This window comes from Mustela lutreola, chromosome 3 (assembly GCF_030435805.1).
Source record: "Mustela lutreola isolate mMusLut2 chromosome 3, mMusLut2.pri, whole genome shotgun sequence".
Taxonomy (NCBI): Eukaryota; Metazoa; Chordata; class Mammalia; order Carnivora; family Mustelidae; genus Mustela; species Mustela lutreola.
The window spans coordinates 173,283,631-173,306,037 of record NC_081292.1 but is presented as its reverse complement, the minus strand read 5'-3'; the positions used below and the strand labels follow the sequence as shown (position 1 = coordinate 173,306,037).

At 37.8% G+C, this 22,407-nt stretch overlaps 1 protein-coding gene across 16 annotated transcripts in view; it reads right to left on the bottom strand.

Annotated features, from left to right (window-relative positions):
• Nucleotides 1–22,407, bottom strand: part of TRIP12 (thyroid hormone receptor interactor 12) — a 144,197-nt gene that overhangs the window by 22,751 nt on the left and 99,039 nt on the right. For 6 of the 16 annotated variants that reach the window (XM_059167785.1, XM_059167793.1, XM_059167796.1 and 3 more), the window contains 18 exons: nucleotides 22,152–22,244; nucleotides 21,779–21,940; nucleotides 19,683–19,751; nucleotides 19,430–19,595; nucleotides 16,684–16,801; nucleotides 16,404–16,563; nucleotides 14,438–14,591; nucleotides 13,071–13,299; nucleotides 12,644–12,762; nucleotides 10,192–10,399; nucleotides 7,318–7,418; nucleotides 6,935–7,109; nucleotides 5,426–5,567; nucleotides 4,095–4,286; nucleotides 2,689–2,840; nucleotides 1,019–1,191; nucleotides 552–625; nucleotides 270–469 (listed from right to left, as the gene is read on the bottom strand). In XM_059167785.1, the coding sequence (XP_059023768.1) occupies nucleotides 270–469; nucleotides 552–625; nucleotides 1,019–1,191; nucleotides 2,689–2,840; nucleotides 4,095–4,286; nucleotides 5,426–5,567; nucleotides 6,935–7,109; nucleotides 7,318–7,418; nucleotides 10,192–10,399; nucleotides 12,644–12,762; nucleotides 13,071–13,299; nucleotides 14,438–14,591; nucleotides 16,404–16,563; nucleotides 16,684–16,801; nucleotides 19,430–19,595; nucleotides 19,683–19,751; nucleotides 21,779–21,940; nucleotides 22,152–22,244 (2,687 nt within the window). The remainder of the gene's footprint in view (nucleotides 1–269; nucleotides 470–551; nucleotides 626–1,018; nucleotides 1,192–2,688; nucleotides 2,841–4,094; nucleotides 4,287–5,425; nucleotides 5,568–6,934; nucleotides 7,110–7,317; nucleotides 7,419–10,191; nucleotides 10,400–12,643; nucleotides 12,763–13,070; nucleotides 13,300–14,437; nucleotides 14,592–16,403; nucleotides 16,564–16,683; nucleotides 16,802–19,429; nucleotides 19,596–19,682; nucleotides 19,752–21,778; nucleotides 21,941–22,151; nucleotides 22,245–22,407) is intronic. The other 10 variants (XM_059167790.1, XM_059167794.1, XM_059167798.1 and 7 more) reach the window with 6 other exon arrangements.

Sequence of the window (22,407 nt, the reverse complement as noted above, 5' to 3'; positions counted from 1 at the left end):
TCTAAAAAGTTGACATATACTGTGATTATTGCCCATGAGTACGTTTTCCAGGAGACTTAAGGAAGGCAAATACAAACGTACACATGTATGCACATGCATGCATTCACGTACACACAGATAAAATATGTAAAGCGGCTTTTAATAATAAAATGTAGGACTTGGGCCCCCTCTCCTTATGTAAGCCAGTCATTACTATGAATTCCAAAACACAGGAACGACATATGGAAGTTGATGACAAAGCAAAAAAAAAAAGTCAGTTTTGGACTTGCCATATTGTATGAGTCTTTGTCCAAATGCCGGCTCTCCCCAGAGGGTTGCTCTCGTCGTCCGTGGACTCCCGCTCATCCTCGGCCTGGATACTGAACTGCCGGACTGCCTGATACACGGTCATGTTATACGGCAGCAAATGCTCTCCAATGTAGAACTGTAGCCTGTGCCTTACATTGCCGGAATTTAAGAACTGAGCGGCCTGAATGAAGCAAAGAAAACCCACTTAAGCTCCAGGCCCCGAACCGCGTGTGCATGACAACACAGTGAGAATAGCACCTTACCAGAGACTCGTCTATTTCCTCGTCAGAGCCATCATCATCACTGTCTTCATCATCTTCTCTTACTCTTCCATACCCTGAAGACCCAAGAAGGCCGTTAAACTCCTAAGCAATTGTCCGTGGCAAAGAAAAGCCCACACATACTGGTTAAATGAACATACTCTTAGAACATACTCTTAACACTGTGACCTATGAAGCAGAAGCAGCTAAGAAAATTGTCACCTACAGAGCATCATTTCTACTGCATTATGTTCCAACACGATAAATGAACTCATCACTGAAGTCAGCCATCAACCCCTCGGAAGTGTATTATACTTCCACAGTCTATGTAAAAATGAATGATTAGAACACAAGTTCCCAATGCTAGGTTTTAACAGAAGCAGCCCTAAGCAGGGAAATCGTTCCCACATCTCCTAACAGTCCCAGCCCAATGTACGCACAAACACAAAACACACATCTAGGGAAAGTACCTCTAACTACAAGGTATCTCTCGATAGCTTGTACCAAAGCCAGGGGATCGATCTTGACTGGCCCGCCTTTCCACTGCTTCACGTTTGCACAGTCTGGATGTCTTTGTAACTGGCATTTTAACTGATGTGTGTTGAAAAATTTTAAAGCCTGTGATCCTCTGTTGAGAGAAAAGCTCAAGATAATTTGTGAAAAAAAGTTATTCTATTATTTTCAAAATCAACATAATACAAACAAAAGACAATACAAACTTCATTTTCTTAAGACACAAAATAAGCACGCACTTACCAGCTATGTCAAGTCAAGCCAGCAATTCAAGTTACTTAGTGAAAGTTATTATAAAGTAAGAAATCAAAGACGGTGTGTATGCATGCATATGAAAACATTAAATTATCATTTTATCTCTATCATACCGGAAACCGATGTGAGCAGAAATCCTCACTACTGAGATTTAACTATTTCTCTAGACTAGAAATTCCTCAACCATTTGAGCCTGCTCACTTCTGCAGTATTTTGCCGCAGCCTAACGAAATTCTATGGCTTTTAAAACAAAGGAAAAAGCCCTCTTTTTTGCTTTCAAACAGTTCTAAAATTACTTTAAAAACTAACCTTTAAAATTTACTTTGCTACAGTCTTTTGAACGAAGCAGTTTGATAGCTACACCAGTCTAACCCAGTAATGATATTTAATTGCTCACTTCTGGAAAGGGCTGACAATAGTGAGACACAGACAGGCTTAAAATGCAGTTTATCTGTAAGATTCCATAAGGCATGCAAATAAAAGTATGGGAAAGAATATTCCATTAGACAGGAGATACACACACGTGCGTACACACAAACACACACACACATTTACACACATATATGTAAACATACATTTTTAAAAATACAAATCTAGGTAAAAATAAAGAACTGTAATTTTTTCAGGCACAGATGAAAATGCCCCCATATTCCGTAAAATTTTCCAGGACAGGATAATGATCAAAACTGAATACTACATTCTATAATAATATTCAAAGCCAGAAAAAAACCCTAGCCCACACGGATCCCTTCATCTGTCCAATAATGCATCGTTTTAATTCAATAAAAAATTTAAATGTTTTCAAAACACATCAGACTGTATTTTAAAACTAAACTAGTTTCTTATTTTGTAGGCTTCTAATCATAATATTCCAGAAACCTTGTAACAACCTGAAAATACCATAATGAACTTTTACAGTGAATTCTTTCTATAGCATTTCATGAGTCCAGCAAAACTACTGTATTATGGAAAAAGCAGAAGTTTTAATGAAAACAAGAAAACTTCAAAATACACTTATCTGCTGAAACCCATCAAAGGTATAACCACTTATATCACATTATTGCACAGAATGCAAATATTTTATTATCCCTATCTACAAATTCACAGACAGAAGCCGTATATATTAAAGTCTATCAATTTAAGGAACACTAAGCCTATTATAGCTCACCAACACAATCAATGGGTTATGTATTTCCAAAACATGTTAAAAACACATGGGGCGATTTTAAAGATAAAAAGTGTTTTTCTTCAGTCATTATAGTCAAATGGTCTTAGAGCAGATGAAGATGTTACCAGACCTCTTGGCACTTAACCTCAACAAAATGAAGCACAGAGTCCAATGGCAAGGGCACACCCAGGCACTGATCCTTACCTGCCTCCTGTCCCATTTCCACTGGGGAAGTCATGTACTTTCACTGGAAATTGCTCCATCTGGCTGAGGCAGTTGTTCATCTTGTGAACTAATGCCAACAAAGGTGCATTACCCACTGGTTCTACTCTTCCAATGGGCTCTTCTCCAGGAAGCTAAAGTTATAAATAAACCAACAGGTTAAGCGAGGCCTCTTGAAAATGGAACACTCCTCAACAAGAAAATTTAACGGTCAGTTTTACAGAAGAGAACCATTCCTCTATTCTCTTTTGATAGATTTGGTTGGAATGATTATTTGCATCTAAATTATTTCAAAGAGACTCTTTTTTTGTACAGGTCCACAATCCCTTATTCTTAATTCCTAAGTCCAAAAAGGCTAGAAAACACAACTTATTGGCAAAGAGATCTGACTCAGACATGAGGCCCTTTGCAGTCTTTATTTACCTGAACTGAGCAGGAATATCCATATGCTTTCCTGCAAAAATATTCAACGTTCATGGAGCGCTATTTAGAATCCACTGGGAACCAGGCAATATATACGTACCGTACTGTAGAACTTCTGAAACCCATTCAGCTGCATGGAGATTACAGACCTGTACTTAATCTTAAGCATGGTATGAAACTACATCCAGTACTGCTACACATCTAATGCATCTCAAACAAATAACAAGTCTGCATTACGAGCCCAAGTTAAAACAATACAGGAAGTACTCAAATGTTTCACCAACATACAGGAATACAGAAGTGCTCAAATGTTTCACCAACACATAGAATTACCCTTAGTCCTACTACACAGATGATCCAGAGGATGACTTCTCTCAAGCAGTTTTGCAGTAAGTAGAATGATGTTAAGTCACTAGTGTCCAAGAATGGTTACATTCTTGCTCTTACTGAGGCTGAAGGAAGTGCAGCCTCTCTGAGCCTTCTCAGAGGTTTGGTAATCCAGATTATATTAATGGTGATTGCGTACACTCCAATAAAATTGTTAATACTGTACTTTATATGCAAAATGGAAACGTATATACATCCTCTCTCATGTCTATAGCTATTTTACCATATTTCCCTATATGTATATATATTGACAACATGTTTAAAAACAAATATTGAGAATAAAATATATTCACAAGAGACTATTAATGGCTGGTTTTACCGAAACAAAGACTCAAGATACAGTGGCCATAGAAAATATAGCACGTATGCCATTAAATCACAATTATGTTACTTTACTAGTATATTTGATATATAAAAGACCAAGAAATCCAAATCTAAAACTGTATCAGAAGCCAGAGACTTGACCTCAATATCTTGACCAGCACCTAAAGGATATTACTAAGGTGAAAATACACCCATCAGTGACCAGTGATTCCTACAGGATGACAGAGAATCATCAGCATCAGGAGATAACTTACTGGTGAAGAAAAGAATACATGAAGGAATCTCTTTAATCTGATCTCTCTGCTCACAGTATCCTTTTCACTTTTAGATGTCAAATAAAGCAACAGCTGCTTCACGAATCCACTGTGTTGGATTTCAAACGATGAAACATCAGACTCTGAGACTATGCTACGGATTTCTACAAGGCACTCAGCTCCACCATCCACCTGGAAGAGTTGGGAACAGTATTTTTATAATGATATACTGACTTATCTGTACTGATTATTTATATTGACTTAAACTAAATGCACAGTGCACATTTCCCCCAAAAGGAATTGAATACATACTTGACATTTTTAAAAAAGAAGGTGGGGGGAGTGATGCATTCTTGGTAGAACCTTGGAAACTATGATCTTACACACAAAGTCAGAAATGTTAGGGTTTCATGGAAGAAAACCAGCATCCATACTACTAGCATAAAAAAGGAAAGTCTTGCATTCAGCCAATGTTGAATAAAGAAATAAAGAAATAATAATAAAAGAAATCAAGAGACTAAATAAATAAATAAATGAGACATAGAATTGAGAATACAAACTGAGGGATAAAGAGCTAGAATACCACAATGATAAGATAAAACAAGAATATAAAGTATGGCCTTAAATTAATACATTTAAAACCTGGATGAAATGGACAATTCTTGACTACTCGAAATACTCAAAGTACACTAAAAATGTAAACAGGCTAAGAATCAGATGAAATATAAAAGGCTTATTACTATCATCCAAGTACTATCAGATCCATGTGAGGGATAGTCACATTTAAGGGGTTAAGGAGGGTCCCCCATTAATTCTAATACCCACAGTTGAGATGTACCTATGGGACATTTCTCTCAAGTTTCTTTTTTTGTCAAGAAATATTAATGTGACAGATTGGGTGGCTCAATCAGCTGAGCCTCTGACTCTTGATCTGGGCTCATACCATGATCTCAGGTTCGTGAGAATGGGTTCCCTGTCGGGCTCCACGCTCAGAGCAGAGTCTACTTGAGATCTGCTGGCCCTCTGGCCCTGTCCCCCCCCAACTCATATGCATGTGCTCTCTAAATGAATCTTTTAAAAAAGGAAGGGGGATGAGAAGAGAAGAAAGTCAAAGATGAGATTCCTAGTATAGTTAATGATAAAATAATGAAGGACAAAAGTCAATGGACAAGTTACAGCTAAGTCAGTGCTAAAGGTACATGTCTGGCGAAAAAGGTGATCTAAGACAACAAAATTCATGGAAAGTCAGAGTCATCAAGGAAAGGACAGAAAGACAGAAGAGATGCTGGAAAAGATGACGAAGGACCAACACGGTGCGGCCCATGTGATACCTGGAGGTTGAGTTGTTCAGTTGCAGCACAAAGTCTCTGAAGGACATTCAGCGCAGGGTTGCTTCCATCCATGTTCTCAGAACTGAAATAACGCTCTACAAATTTATGCGCCTGTTCCTTAATCCAACCTTTAATTTTTTCTCTGCAAGAAGGAAAAAAAAAGGTATTAATTTCAGTCTCCGTGTATAGAAAGGATTTCAATTATAACTCCACATCAAAGGCAAATAGCTGCTACACTTAAAACTATTTTCCACCTATGCTTCTAAAATTCAGATGAATCAAATTGTCATTTTCTTTCTTTCCACCCACCCTTAAGATTGATCATTTATTTATTTATTTGACAGAAAGAGAAACCACAAGTAGGCAGAGGCAGGCAGAGAGAGAAGGAGAAGCAGGATCCCCATTGAGCACAGAACCTGATGCGGGGCTCGATCCCAGGACCCCGGGACCATGACCTGAGCCGAAGGCAGAGGCTTAACCCTCTGAGCCACCAAGGCGCCCCTAAGTGTCATTTTCAAAATGGGCTAAGGTATAGTAGAGAAATGCTCATGTACTTAAACTATAATTCAGATCATTACATGAAGAATATACAAAAAGTTCTGACTTCTTGGGAACTCTACCCCTAAGTGTTGGCCTGAAAGCAACTCTACATGGCTGCTTCATTAGGTACAGACATACCTGCTTTGTCCTTTATCCTGTTCCTTAGAGAACTAAACTGAAGAACTACAGGCCAGGAACCTGCACCTGTGCTATTAGCTGAGATGTGGCAATTTAAATTACAAATTCTGATGGCTTTAGATATACATTTGCTTATTTTCTTAGTAACCAAAATTGGGAAAGCAACCAAACAAATTCACCCCCGCCCCAAAGCCTATCTCTTAACCCAGTTGCATTTGATTTTTAAAAATTTCTTCTTTGCAGAGGAAGTAATTCTTGTTGGTGTTACAACCAGAGACCAAAAAACTAAATAAAAAAACTCAGAAGGGCTGAAAAAAAAATTTTTTTCAAAGCCACACACTGAAAAGATAAAAAATTTTAAAAAAACAAACAAACAAAACAAAAACAGCCAAAGACTGGTATGTGAAAAAGTTTAGCTGATACAATTCTAAATAGCTTAGAACAAACAAGCCTCCACTCTAGGGTCCTTAAGTTCCACTGTGAAGGGTAGAGGAAAGAAGGGTATCATAGAAGGGGGAGTCTGTGTGCGCGTATACAAAATATGTCAGCTTTCCCTTCCCTAGAACAAAACTAAAGAACAGGTTCCATGTTTGGTTTTGAACATATGTTAACTCCCAACCAGAAATGTTGAAATGGTTTTGAAGTGTGACTGAATTTAGGAAAAAGCCAGAGTTCAAAAACTAAGAAATCTTCTCCATTCTTGAGCAATGCCATTTCTGAGCATAAATTGAAAGGCTCTGTTTCATCTCCACGTAGTAAATGTGCTGACTGCAAGAATGTAGTGTTTCACTAATCTCAGAACAAAAGTAATACAGAATTCCCCCACTTCACCTATTATTGGATATGGTGTCCTTTGAGGCGGCCCTGGCAAGACCACTAACTCCCGCAGTTCGTGCTGGTTCAATGTTGTTGCTGTTGGACTGTGCGCTTAACCTTCCCCACGTTTTTGGGTTCAAGCTTGCCAGGAAAGACGACTTAGGTGACTGAGTAGTGGTAGGGCTTTTAGCTATAAAAAGAAGCGGTAATGAGAGTTAAGTCATCTCAGCATACTGATGAAAAACCAACCGAATTTTAACATTCCTGTTTATAATACTAGATGAATTTACTGAAACAACTGTTCAGGAAACCCAGGTGTGCTTAAAAGCTGTCAAGTACATGCCTCTCACTGCTACTATCCTTCCCTCTGTAGCCCACCACATTACCAAAGCAATTACCTTGATTGTCTACTTTGTCATCATCTCTTGGAGGTGAATACTTTGGCCTTCTTGGCCCTCGTTTTGGCAGTCGTTTTCTCTTTAGAACATCACTTAATCGACTATCACATGGGAAAACATGGGATAAGTTTAGCAATTACCACGCTTTATTATCATCGCTCATTGAAAAGCAAGCTAAAATGGCAGAAACAAGGAGTTGTGAAATATTGCCACAAAAGGGTATTCTTCATTTTATGATTACTTATTTAATGCAGACTCTGCACTAGCCGTGTTTAGAGGTCTAGAAACACAAAAAATGATTAATCCAGAAAGAGAGCTTATTTGACTACACTGAACTACTAAAAAAAGTAAAACCAAATAGAGTATCTGATTAATTCCGTGTTAAAACTCTTACTATAAAATTTTGTACACATACAGAAAAGTACAAAGAACAAATTTAGGATGCAAAGAAGCAATATTAAAAAGAACTGTGCTATCAAACTAGAAAAAGAATGTTAAATCTGATTATCATATTTCTTTCCTAAGTTAAATGACAAGAATAAGATATATACAACAGGACTCTGAGTGTTAAAGATACTTTCCTGATACTACCCAAAGTACTTTCATGGTATGTAATATAGTAACATCCTAAATGAATGCATTTATAAATAGTTTAGTGATTTTTTTTTTACTCAGAATTACCTATAAACAAATCTATTAAGTCATAGTGCGAATAACCTGTTTTGAATTAGAATACCTGAAACAGAACATACACAGACTTTGTCTTATTTTTAATACTCTTAACAACAGTAGAAGTAGTTTGAAATATCAATAGATTCTCAGAATAACAAAAGTACTTAATATGGAAAAAATGTTTGGGCTCCTGAGTGGGGCAGTAGTTGAGTGTCCGACTCTTGGTTTAGGTCATGATCTCAAGCCCTGTGTTGGGCTCCGCGCTCAGCATGCAGTCAGCTTGAGTTGGTCTCTCCCTCTCCCTCTGTTCCCCCCACCAACCCTGTGCTAGTGCACTCTCTCTCTCGAATAAATAAATAAATCTTTAAAAAAAAAAAAAAGGTTCTGGTTCAGTTGGTCTGCAACCCAAATAAAATTAGAAAAAACAAACAAACAAAAAAACCCCAGAAAAACAAAAATAAAAAAACCCTTTAAAGGACTTCTAACATCTGATATGTATATTAAGATCACAAACAAATATGTTTATGCTTCACAATCAAGACAAGTGAACTTTTTTCTTTAAAGATTTATTTATTTTAAAGAGTGAGAATTTTAAAGAATTTTAAATTTTAAAGAATGCAGGTGAGGGAGGGGTGTGGGGGGGGGGGGGGAGAAATATTCCCACAGATTCTGCATTGAGCATGGAGCCTGACATGGGGTTCGATCCTGAGCCAAAACCAAGAGTTGAATACCTGAACAAACGAGTCACCCAGGCACCCCAAGGACAAATGAACTTTCAAACACAACTAAATGATTCCCCCTTCACAAATTTACATGAACTTTTCTTTATTTGAAAGCATATTACAAAGGAATGGAACTGCTTAAAACTTTAGAAGTTTTCCCTCATTTTTTTTAGAATTTTCAACTCTAGAAACTATAATGAACTCTAATTCCTTTAAGCAGCTCAGAAATACCGCATTTGTATGAGCTACATCACATTTCACCAAGCACCTGATGTCTCAGGCACCACGCCTGCGCTAGAGAGTGAAACCCTGCAGTAACACAAGTTACTACAGCAGCCGGGACAAGAAGTCATTCTGGAGAGGAAGGGAAAAGAGAGGCAGGCAAGGCAAATCCAACTTGAAAAGAGAGAAGGTGAAGGATCCCCAGTATATTGCCCAGGCTCAATCCCGTTGGACTGGACCCCTGACATAGGTATCACCCAAACTAAGCAGCTTCCTAAAATAACAGCCACTGTGTCAGAAGTCTCAATCTGCAGCCCACGTCCCAGAATTGCCAAAATTCTTATTTAAGCTAGAGAGGACAAGTGCCACCAGGTGGCACCAAAAGGAGCTGGAATCCTGAGCGAGATAAGCTTCTTAGGACAACACCACCTTGCAGCTGACAGGATTAAATGTTTGGACCTCACTTATTAAGTACAGTATGTTTTACCCAAATCTATGTTACACCTTAAAAGGAGCAGGAAGGAGTATTACACTAACTACACTCTGAATTCCAGAACTGAATCTGTTGATCATATGCGTCATATAGCAATACTGAGTTTCTAATGTCAAAGAAACAAAAACACTTTCAGAGTGTAATTTGTTTCATCACAACAAAATGAAAACTAAAATGAGGGTCTGGTAATGTTCTCAGAAGCACAGTACAATAAAGGGGTAGCGAGGTGGAAGCAGACCTATTTTAAGAACTCCCAATTTCTTTTATTAAGAGCAAAGTTGCCCTTTGCCAATTAAAAATGAATGGGAAATCAGGTTTATTCCTGTAGAGTTCAAAGAACTCCAGTGTTTAATATTTCTAACTCACTATCTAGATGTCTTGAAGTTGGTATGTATGCAACAGTGCAGTAAATATGCCATTAAATATGAGGGTTCAAATCCTACATCTGTAAAGTAAATGTGTGACACTGTACTCATCATTGACTTCTCAATTAGTTCACTCAGAAAGTTTCCTGAGCCTCAGTTCCCTGACATGACACTGGAAATACCTAGTATCTCTTGTGGTTCCTAAGTACGAATCAACAGAGTGGCTTTCCCATAAGTGTTTGGTCTCTTCCCATGCCTGTTAAACATCGAACTAAACAGGATGGGAAAACACAAAGTGTCCTCTCTAATATTTTACCATTTTATTCCCTGTGTGAATCTCAGGTACCAGGACACAGGTAAAGGTAAAGAGCATAAAAATCAGCACAAAACTCTGACTTACCCTTGAGGGCTCAGATCTAAAGAATCATCTCTGCTGTGCTGCAAGCTCGGGGACCCCAAGTCAGCCGTGGCGTTAGTGGCGGCTGTGGCTGTTCCACTGCTGACTGACGTCGTGGACCCCAAGGATCCCGACCCATTCGTACATGCCTTTGGTGGACTTGTCAACAAAGACTCTGATTCTGCTAAGTGTTTTACTTGATGCATTACACCTATGTAGTAACAGATTTAACAGTCAGTTTTAACCAAGACCACTTCCCCACGATTACAGAATCTAAATGCTAACACTGATTCACGGGGAATGAATTAAAAGCATCCAGCAAATGAGGGTGGGGATAGGGTGGAGCATGATGACTTAGGTGCCAGGGTTTTGGACTTGACTCCATTCTGGAAAGTAGGAGGCAAATTCAACCTTAAATAAAGAGATCTAAATTCAAAATGTGATCACAGGAAATTTAACAGAGTTGCACATAAAGTTCTACTGGAAATTCAAAATACCATAATAAAAACAATGAACAACAAAAATGCAGTAGTGCTCCTGTGGCTTGATAGCCAGGAGAGAAAGACTCACTACAGTTGTAAGCTGACTTCAAATGCACAGTGAGACAAGATCACAGTAACACCACTGGTCAAAAGAGAACACCAGCAATCCAAGGATGGTGATTTTTCACTTCCTCGCAGGAGACAAGGGGAACTAAACAGCAACTTACAAGGCAGAGGTTCACATCTGGGCTAGAACCACAGGAGAATGCACATGGTGGACAGTGGTGGTGGGGAGTGGGGGTTAGTTGCCAAGAACAACTGTATGCCAAGGTATGTATGAATGTATGTTCACACATTCACTTTTTTTTTTTTTTCTGAGAAACAGTCCAGAGCTTTCCATCAGCATTCTTAAAACAAACTAACAAACAAAAACCACAAAAACACAGCAAAACACAAAATGTCTGAATGAACTCAAACTTGAGGCATTCACATTCCACAAATAATATCTATAGCAGTAACATGACAGACTGGGTGCTAGATACTAAGAATATGGCAACAGATGAGAAAAGTGGATTCAGGCAGTTATCGGGGACAAAACAAAACAATGTAAGAAATTACAAATAAAAAATAAACTGCCCTTTACAAAGTAAGTTCTGACAGAGCACACAGCAATGAGGACCCTACAGACTCTGAAAGGAAGGTGAGGTCCCCAGGAATAAATGACATTTAAGAGGAACCTAAAAGAATAGTCTATCTAGCCAGATGCAAATTAGAGAACTAATCAAAACTCCTCCATAAACTTCATACTGTATTTACTATGTAAATTTGGGGGGATGGAAATTCCAATCTGATGGCATAGTGATACTGTAAATGTAAAAAGAAAAAAAAAAATCACTGTGAGAAAAAGACATATTCTGATATACTTCCAAATCAGAAAGATGAAATAGATGTGAAAGGTAATACTAAAGCAAACAACAACTAATACAGACCATGAAAACCAAAACACAGAATGCAAATTAAAAATAATCCAAGGCTAAAAAGAACACAATCTATGTGATCAAAGAAGTATCTATTCATAAATGCACCCATCTGCTAACGACAGTTAGAGTTTGCCTTCTGTTTCATGTAAATATGTAGAGTTGGGATTTAAAAAAAACTTATTTAAACAGAACTAGTAAGAAATAGTGAAGACCTCTTTCCACTTAATACTCTGACACTAGCATGACTACAGCACTCTTGAGATGTGATGAGAAACAGAGCCAGTGTAAGGTGATGAAAGAAGGGTAATAAACCATATGCAGAAAGAACCAGGACTGCTGATAAGATGGAAGGTGAAGCTAAGAAGGATTACTTGAGGGTAAAACACCATTATTTCCTGTGTCCTCACACAAGACCAAAGTATCTTCAAAGACCAAAAGAGCCATAAAGAGATTTGTTGATGAGAAAAAACTCCTTTAATATCTTGGCATGTTTGAAAAGGATAAAACACCCAATGAGCAACACGATTTCATCTCTGTGATCTTCAAAAAGAGAATGGAAAAGTACTATGTCTCCAAGACTGACATCCATGTTCAAATTCCTCAAATTAGGAGACTAAACCCAAGGAAGTTAATAACAATCCTCTTTACTAGTGTTCTAATCTACTAATGGGATTCACTGGGAAAGCAAGTGAACCCTTGATTTTTTCAAGCATCTCTATGGGCAGGTGCACATTATCCACATGAAAAGGAACGTCAAGGATCGCTTCTGGCCCATGAACACTCAGATCACTAAAACATAACAGTGTTTAACATCCGCCCGTTAATCTCACACAACATCAGTTAAGAGATTTTACAGAAGACACGCTTAGATGTACATAAGTTACAAGCATCAAAACTTCTTATGTAAAAGATTGAAATTAAAGCTATACGGCTACTGAAATACTATTTAGACTAAAAGATTAACCATTAATTAATTATCATGAATGACATTACCTTCTCTTCTGAAGTAAACACTAAAAATATCAGGTAACTTCTGCATTAAGATTTCTGCCATCTGAAGTGCTCCAACTACTATCTTCAGGTCTTGGCTTGACAGCATGGAGGCAATGTGACTAAAAAAAGAAAGCATTCGCATATAAAACATCTGTCTGAACTTGAGAATTATTTTTGGCCATACTACTTTAATTTTGAGAACAATATATTTTCACTGTGAAAACAACTGAAATTTGTCTTAAATGCTTAATGTCTGCATTTCTCTTTCTCAAGGTGTGCATAAATATAAAGAGACAATGGAGGCCTCGAGACATTACAAATGAACTGTTTTATGCAATTTTTTTTCTACATTATTACTTGAAAGATTGCTGAGATTACTTGCAGAGACTTGAATTTCTACAACGTTTTACTATTTTCATGAACACACCTTGAAACAGCATGATTTTTCAGGACATCCTTCAGAAGTTCAGCATCCGCAAAATAAATTATCCTAAGAATTGCTCTAAGGCACTTATGTCTGACCGCAGGTCCCGCTGAGGAACTATACACTTCATAAAGAACACCAAATAATGTCTTAATAAAAGACTTAGCCAGTTCCGGATCCTCTTTCATAAGCTGTGCTCGAGCATCATCCTTCTTTAACTCTGAATATCCACCTGTTAAAAAAAAAAGTACAATTCTAAACTTACAGACCTCACAAATACAAAAAAGTAAACAATAGAGCCTTCAACTTGCTGTAATTATTTAAAGTGTTTAAAAAAAAAAAAAAGACCTTAACTTATGTAATGTAATCACCTGGCATCCACAAAGACACCAAAGGCAGCATTAAGACAAAACTGAGCCAGCTAGAAAGAACAAGGTATCAGCCCAGTGTACCTCTTGTTTTAATAGCATGTGTTCAACAAAATACCATGGGTATTTCAGTATTAGCCAGCTAAACCACTGGTAAGAAATAAAGTTCACGAAATGGACAGTAGGTATGTGACTAGAAGCTATGGAAAAACAAGATGATCTGTGGCTTTTCTCAGAGGAAACAAGGTTCAGGGGAAATAAAGTGATAAGGAAGTAAGCTCTAGACCAGGAGTAAGCAAAGTATGGTCGAAAGGCCCAATCTGGCCCAGCTCCTCTATTTTGGGGGGTGGGCGGGGGGTATCTTACTGGAGTATGACCACATACATTTCTTTCTCTTTTTTATATGGTTGTTTTGTGCTACAATGGCAGTATGCTGTACAAGCACTGTACAATCCATAAAGCTTTAAACATTTACTATCCGGCCCTTCTCAGAAGTCCACTGACCCCTACACTCTACACTAGAGGTGCAAAGCGAGAGACTGAATCCCCAAGGACAGAGACAAATGTCAGAAACCTAAACAGAAAAAACCTATTCTTCATTAGTGAAGAAGAGAATTTTGATAGGAACGTGTAACAAAAAAGGTTGTAAAGAACTAAGCAGATAGATAGGTGTGTGTGGATCTAAATGTGTAAGAGGAATAAGAGGATCAGATTTTAAAAAACAAAACAAAACAAAAAACAACAGAGGCCAATTCCAGCCGGAGCCCAGGACACTACAAAATCACAGACCAGGAAAAAAAAAATGTGGAAGGTCCCATGTCAGCAGTGCCGGCTCATGCATCAGTTAGAACATGACCAAAAAAAAAAAAAAAAAAACCAAACAAATTAATTACCACTACACAATGGTTTTAATCTTAATAAAGACACTCAGTGAAATAATGACTTATCATGAGAAATATTATTCACATGACAATACAGTACTATTAACTCAAAAGTACTTACTAGTGTTAGTATTGGCTAAGGGGTTAGGTTTTCTCTGAATGGCACGTGCTGTTCCCGTGTCCTCATTGATTTGCTGCATAGAATTAAAATCAATAGTATAAACTCGTCCCAGAGTGGACAAGCTTATCTCATCCTCACCGACCTGATGGGCTGCCTGAGAGCAAAGAGAGAGAAACCTTGAATATAAACATGGAGAAATTTATTAACTTAAGACACAGTGGGACCCTCCATAAATGCTAACTTACATATTTATTTCATCAGGTTTCAGATGGTGAAGTAAGAGTATGGAAGATTTAACAGTGTGGCCAAGACAAAACTCATTCATTTAATAAATCATTTTTAATTAAACATAATTATACACCACAGACTCTATAAGGTCCCTGGAGATATAAATACAGATCAATTCCTGATGGAAGATCCAGTCATGTAGAATCCCTGACATAAGGAAGACATCGTTTATATTAAGAAAGCTTTTAAGACATTGCTGATAGAAAAAAAATTTTTACCCGAAAAAAATCTTAGTATCTAATTCTTAAGTTAAAATAGTATATACATCATAGATTTTTAGCAGCCCACAAAATCTTCTTTAAACAAAATAATTCTACAAAATTATCCTGAGGTAAAAAGACTTTCCATTTAAATGATACTTTAAGATTGAAAGCAACACTCCTGGACCTAGGAGAGTAACCCCTAGGGTGTACATGTGTGCACAGTACATAAATACAACGACACGCTTTGATTAATACTATTTGCTTGAGATAAGACAGTCAAAAGATGTGATAGAATACTCATTCTTAGAACAGTCCAGGCTACGGAATTCTTAGGCTAAATCAAAGACAGGACTCCTTAAGCGTAAGAGAGTAAGCTAACAGGGAAAATGCAATTAACAGGACAATGCTAAAAAGAAGGTAGCTTAATGGTAGAGACCATGGCCTGCTTATATACTAAGGTGAAGAACACACGCCAAGACCCCTTACACCTCACTCCCTCCTGAAAGCTGGCTCAGAACTTAAAGTCTTAAGAACTCCTGATTTTATAACGGAAGTCAATGGTTTCAAAGTTCTTTTTCAAAATTTCATTTTTAACAACTAATGGTAGAAGACATCTTTAAAGAAGAATGCCTCTTCAATTGTGATGTTCTTAAAAAAATTCAAATATCACAGACTGAAATTAGAAAATATAGTATGACTTAAAGCTATCTCCCATATTGAAAATACCAGTAAATGATGCATGGTGTCCCAAATAATGCAGTGACCCACACTTCCTAACTGAAGCCATTTTGCTGACCTGAAAAATTTCTGAAATAATTCAATGCATACTTAATATGGAAGTTAACAGAAGTAATAAAAACCACACATAAAACCTTCATAGAAAAACACTAAATATTTTGGTGCACCTTTCCTTTTCATTATTCCTCTTATTTTGCTGAGTGCCCCAAAGAGTCACAAAGTTCTGAATACTGTGTTCATTTTTCCATATCCCATTTATGTCACTGAAATGTATCCCATTAACATGTGGACTACATATGAGGCTAGTGGGTATCAAAACTCACTTAACCATTTCGTCACCTAGACTTTTATACTAAAATTGTTTCCTTGTTTTTGTTCTATAAAATATGCTGACAAACAGCTATTTGTCTACAAATATTTGTTTATGGGAGGCATCTTCTGGGTGGGAAATAGAGGGGCTTTGAAAATGTATAGCCTGACTCCAATGTTTCCTTTTAGAAATGAGGAAACTATGGAACAAAGAACTTAAATTACTTGCTCCAAGTCAATCAGGTAGTTAGCAGCTGAAGCAGTTGACCTGAACAGAAATGAGGACCTTGTTCTCAGGAGACAAAATGAGAGAATCTTGAGTTAATTCAAAATTGAGCACATTTAAGTACACATATCCACCTCCCCACTCCATCCCTACACCCACTCGCCACCAAAATAGATATATTTAAACGGTACGATGAAACTACTACCTCAATGATCCGGCTGTCAATCCTGTTATAGGGATGCCAGAGGCCTCGGTCATCACGCCACTGCCATATTGCACCATCTGTGTTCTGCGCATTTCCCTTCTTCAGCATGGTATCAACTGCAAAAATGCCTTCTTTTGGTAAACATGGCATAAGTTCGCTGAAAACAAAGGTGCAATTATTTCATTAAGTAGCTTCCTGAACTATTAGTAAATGACAGATCTCTCAAGTAAAATACCCGCATATAAGCCTCAGTTCTTATCATCAGCCCAATCTTTACCAAATCAGAGATGTCAGTTCATACAGTTCTTGAGGACTTCGTGGAACAAGATCAATCTGTTCTTGACAACTTCCGTTAGCAGCACCGCACAGGAGAAAGTGAAGTGTTTCTGCAATGTCTGTAAAACCAGTAACAGAAACCAAAAACCCATGAAACTAGTTATATTACCTCATTTAAAAGGCAATCATTCCTATGGGGGAAAACAATCAGAATTATTTTCTTACAGTCAACTATACATGAATAAAAAGTTTAAAAACGGGTTTTTTTTTATACAGCAATATGCCATATATAGGAATTAAAAAGCCAAATGAGCTATAATGAAAACATAAAAAAAGAAATTTATGAAAATTTTCTTTCTAAAGGCTTCAGTCTGAGTCCTAGTTGGCCATTTAAACAAAATCCACACCAATTTGGGAATTTTTAAATTTTGTTTTTGGTTTTATTTGTGTGTGAAGAACACAGTGCTTTGTACAAAAGTGCAGTCAACGTACATTTTAATCCCCCATTCAAGTTTATTTGCCTTTAGTTTAAGTATACTGAAAACGGGTGGTCAACACAATGAAACAAATTATAAGCATCAAAATATTACCATACTCTGGTCAGGAAGTAATTAATTACCTTAAAGACAAACATGCCAACTTAATACAAAGGTCATTAACATATCCTCTACCCTAAGTTTCCAATGCCAGAAGACATCAATTTATAGAGGAATTTGCATGAAAACCAGCCTCCCACAAGAACACTCTTAACATGAGAAAGTTCCCATTACCCACAGATTTAGTCATTCAAATAACTAAAGGTACAGATGGCACTGGGCCTTTGAAAAATACAAACATTTCATTGAAATGTTTTGGCAATAATCACTAAATTTTGTTATGGAAGAAAGTATTCACTACTAATCTGGGCAAAAGCCTATATAGTTAAATTGCTGCCCCACATAAATTTCACTAAGAAATTTATTTTAAATTTCTTGAGAAAGTACAGTCTTGCCAACTCTCTTCAGAAATGTGAATACGTATCTTTAATTTTTTTTAAAAAAGAGATGAGAGGGTGACAACATGCTTCCTTTGTGTTACTGCTGAACAAATAAAATCTAAGTCTAGTGGCCTCCAAGTGATAAATGTACGGCAAACTTCATGGACTAATAAGCAAAAGGTGAGAACAGTCATCCTAAGGGGAAAAAAAGTCCGAAATGGTAAAGCACAACAAGTCAGTGAACAATTTCCTAAAATGTTTTAGAGAAATGTGGTGCCACACATGGTAACAAGAAATAATCTGGATTCAAACTTCAGGAGATGGTGGGCTCAGCAAAATTCAAAGGGCTCCTAGGGCATGCACCGACGCTACTCAAGACAAAGTTAAATCCTTCCCCAACTTCTCACTTTGTTCATGACACAAGCCGTATGATTCTCTGGAATGCCAAGTTTAGGAGTGATTAGTGCTTCAAGAGAATCTTTTCAATAAAACAGCTCAACAACACTACTTTCCTGCAAAATGCTGGGCCAATGTGCCAATTCACAAAAAAACGTGACTAAATATAAAAGACGTAAATAACGTAAAAAATATTTATCTGAGACAGTGATGCCAGAGGCTTCTCTGTCCCCAAACACCATCTCTTATGCTCCCACAGTAATATCCTCAGAGATGGGAATTAAAAATATGAAATTACCCACCATTAAATGCATCCTGTATAAATGGGATCAACACCCTAGAAGCAATAATCCTAACATACAGGTGTTTTCTGAAGCCCATTGTCTTCTGAGATTAACTTGCAAAATCTAAGGTTTATGAGAGAAATGCAGTAGCAACACAACAGTGCAACAAAATTGTATTGATGGATAAGGCTGAGAAGGGCCTAGAAAATACTCAAGCAGTGAAGATGAGAGAGATTCATGTGTGCAAGTAAGTTCCAAATTCCTGAGGAAGGAAAGCACTGTGGAATCAGATAAACTGCTGGGAAAACTCTAAGAGGGGCAGAAAGAAGGGGAAGCAGAGGACAGGCAACTACTCGTAACTCAGTATTCCCCTAGTGAAGCATCACTACATAATTACTATTGGAGAGAAGGCAATGAGCCTGCATTTTTAGCCCTAGAATCACCAAGGATAAATTTTTAATATACTGCAGATGTTATGCATTGTACACAGGAAGCACTACTGTACTGTCCCCACACAAATCTACTACGGATCAAGTTTTCTTTCCTTACTCTCCAGTGTCCATTTTTTTTTTTAAAGATTTTATTTCTGGGGCGCCTGGGTGGCTCAGTGGGTTAAAGCCTCTGCCTTCGGCTCAGGTCATGATCCCGGGGTCCTGGGATCGAGCCCCGCATCGGGCTCTCTGCTCTGCAACGAAGCCTGCTTCCCTTCCTCTCTCTGCCTGCCTCTCTGCCTGCTTGTGACCTCTGTCTGTCAGGTGAATAATAGGATCTTTGAAAGAAAAAAAATAAATAAAGATTTTATTTCTTTATTTGATAGAGAGAGATTGCAAGTAGACAGAGAAGCAGGCAGAGGGGTCGGGGGAAGCAGGCTGCCTGCTGAGCAGAGAGCCCGATGTGGGGCTCCATCCCAGGACCCTGAGATCATGACCTGAGCCAAAGACAGAGGCTTAACCACTGAGCCACCCAGGCACCCCCAGTGTCCATGCTTTTAACAAGTCCTTTTACTTGCCTATATTGACTGTATTTATTAATAAACACTTTTTAAGAACCCGCTTCTCCTGCCTGAAGGTGGACAACAAAGTAGCACTTACTTTGCTTCATAAGTTGAACAGCTAAAGTTGGACAGTTGGAACACATCAGAGAAAACATGCGAACCACCATTATGAACATCCCAGAACTTAAAATGGGTGGAGTCACTACCAACAGCTGTTGAACATTTGTAAGCAGATCTTTGGAGGCAACCTGCTGGAGTAAATTCTTCACAAAAAAAAGAAAAAATACTGTTATACCATGACTCAACAATTAACAATTTCATGAAAATACCACCAAAGAATAAAGGCTTACCTCCTCATGTTGGAAGTTGTCCACTAGACGTGCAAAACAAAGACAAGTGCTTTCGACTGACTTTTTGTCCTATTTTTTAATAGAAGAAATAAAGCTTAGTAATATAAAATATATCACTGTCTTACATCACTACCTAATTTTCTTCCTAACCTCAAACTGCTCAAGGCCGGTTCACTAAGATGTGAGCCTTGAAAATCCAATGTACAATGTACAATGTACAAAATCCAAGGTACAATTAATAACATCATGATTTCAAAGCATAGAGCTTCACACTGAGAGAACTTCTCTCCTCTGTGAAGATCCCAATAAATAAGAGCAAATATGCAAAAATGAAGGAACTTTTTTGCTTCTGTAATTTCAATACTTAACCACAAGTCACAACAAAGATAAATATCATTCTAAAAAAGCATTCGCAGTAGAAACGTTTAAAACATGTATACACTAAAAAGTTGGAAACAGTTCAGTATTATGTGTGTGTGAACCAGAGGTTTACCGATGATGTGAGAAAATAGGTGTCATTTTGCTATAAACACTATGAAAACAATCTAGAAACACTATTACAGAGGCCTCGTTCAGAAAACAAGAAATATCCTTATAAGAACAATTTAACTGTTTAACAAGTGTTTTGATAGTGTTTTTTTTCCTAACTGATAAATGGGTTCCAGATATAAAAACGAGACTGGCTTGCTTATACAAAATTGAGAATAATTCTGGTATCATAAAAGCCCTATATCTTAACTATCAGTACTTAAGTCTATAAAGGGTGCTACAAATAACCCACCCAACAATTTAACTTCTGATTCTCACCCTTTTTTCCAAAATACGGTATGGAAATCACACCCAACTACAGAATACATTTCTAGACCCAGTAAACACAGGTTATCTCAGCCTACCAACTTTATTTCTTTTTAATTAATTTATTTATTTGAAATAGAGAGAGAACATGCACACAAGGGCGGGGAACAGCAGAGGGAGAGGCAAACTCCCCACTGAGCAAGGAGCCGGACACAGGACCCTGAGATCATGACCCAAGGCGAAGGCAGACAATCATTACTGAGCCACCCAGGACCCAGAGTCTACTAAGTTTTTAAAATTAAGTAAGCAAACAACGAATAGCATGACTTGTATCTTGATCATCTCAGAGGCAAAACATTTCACAGTGACTTAATAATCTTTTTTGTAGCTCTCTTACATAAATCCCTATTGAACATATTCTCTATACCAAACTGTCCAGAGATGATTTTAAACACACTTTGTAAAGCTGATTTGGGAGTCCCAATTTCTAGGGGTGCCTGGGTAGCTCACTTGGTTAAGCGCCTGACTCAATTTCAGCTCAGGTCAGGATCTGAGGATGGTGAGATGGAGTCCCACATATGGCTCTGTGCTCGGCAGGGAGTCTGCCCAAGATTCTCTCTCTCCCTCTACCGCTCCCCTGGCTCAGTCATGTTCATGCTCTCTCTCTCTCTCTTTCTCTCAAAATAAAATAAATATTTTAAGAGCCTGATTTCTAAAAACCCTTTTATAGCAATTAACAACATCTTAAGACAATTTATGTTAAAATAAAATTCAAATTTCTCTACAAGGCTTAACTCACTGCCCCCCACACCAGATTTTGTAAGCCCTGCTTCTCATACTCCATCACCTTGTCTGCCAATTCCATCACCTAAATAAATGTTCCTGCTCTTCTCCAACTTCCGACAGTCACAGTCTGCAGTGTCATCTCATCTCTGATCCTAGCCCACATCCTCCAGATCTTTCCTGCAGAACCCAATGCCTTAGAGGAGAGATGATCTCCCTAAAGGAAACTGATCCTATCACACATTGAGTGAAACCACTCAATGTTTGCTGAAATAACAAACTCATCCCTTAAAATCAAAATACTAAAATGCTGTCACATTTGGGTAAATCCATCAAATTATATAAAATAACCTAGCATGGTACACGAATGGAAAACCCAGCAGGAAAAAAAAAACACATGGATCAGAGTATTTCCAATTTATACATCCAGTTGGATGATTTAAACCCTAGATAAAACTGGCATTCTAAAAAACATAGTAAAGATGTTTTATGGCACATAAAATAGGTTCATGTTTTACCTGATGGGTTAGCCTTTGGGTAAGCAGTGGGAGGGAATCTGCCACAAAATGAAATTCGTCTGGCGTGATGCTCTGGCAGCAATTGGCTGCAATTGCTAGTGCATTTCTTTGGGCATTTATACTGAAGAATTCTAGATACAGCAAGCAGTCTGCCAAACCACCCTAAAATACAGAAAACTGTTAAAGTGAAGGAAGACCCTCAGCAATTAAAAAAAAAAAAAGAAAAAGAAAAAGAAAAAGGAGTAAGAAGTCTAGCACATCACTTTGGAAACACCATGTGCACCTTACAGAGACTGCAGTCTAGTAGCCAGCACAAATGCAGATCTAAAATCCAACTTGAAATGAAATACAGTCCTTCGGTAGCAACACTTACCGCCTGCAGAATGGCTTTACTGTGTCTGCGGGATAACATCTCCAAGGCAGTCAGGGCCTGCTCTGCCACATCAATACACTGAATAACTTGCAGCTGGGAACATAAAAACAGGTAACTTAAGGCCATCACTCAAGTGCTTTTCCAGCTGCTTATCTTCTACACGAATAAACACAGTATTTTTGCTAATTCCATCAATCTATACACTGCCCCTAATTCTAACATGAAAACCACCATAGGAAAACAGTGATTTATGAGC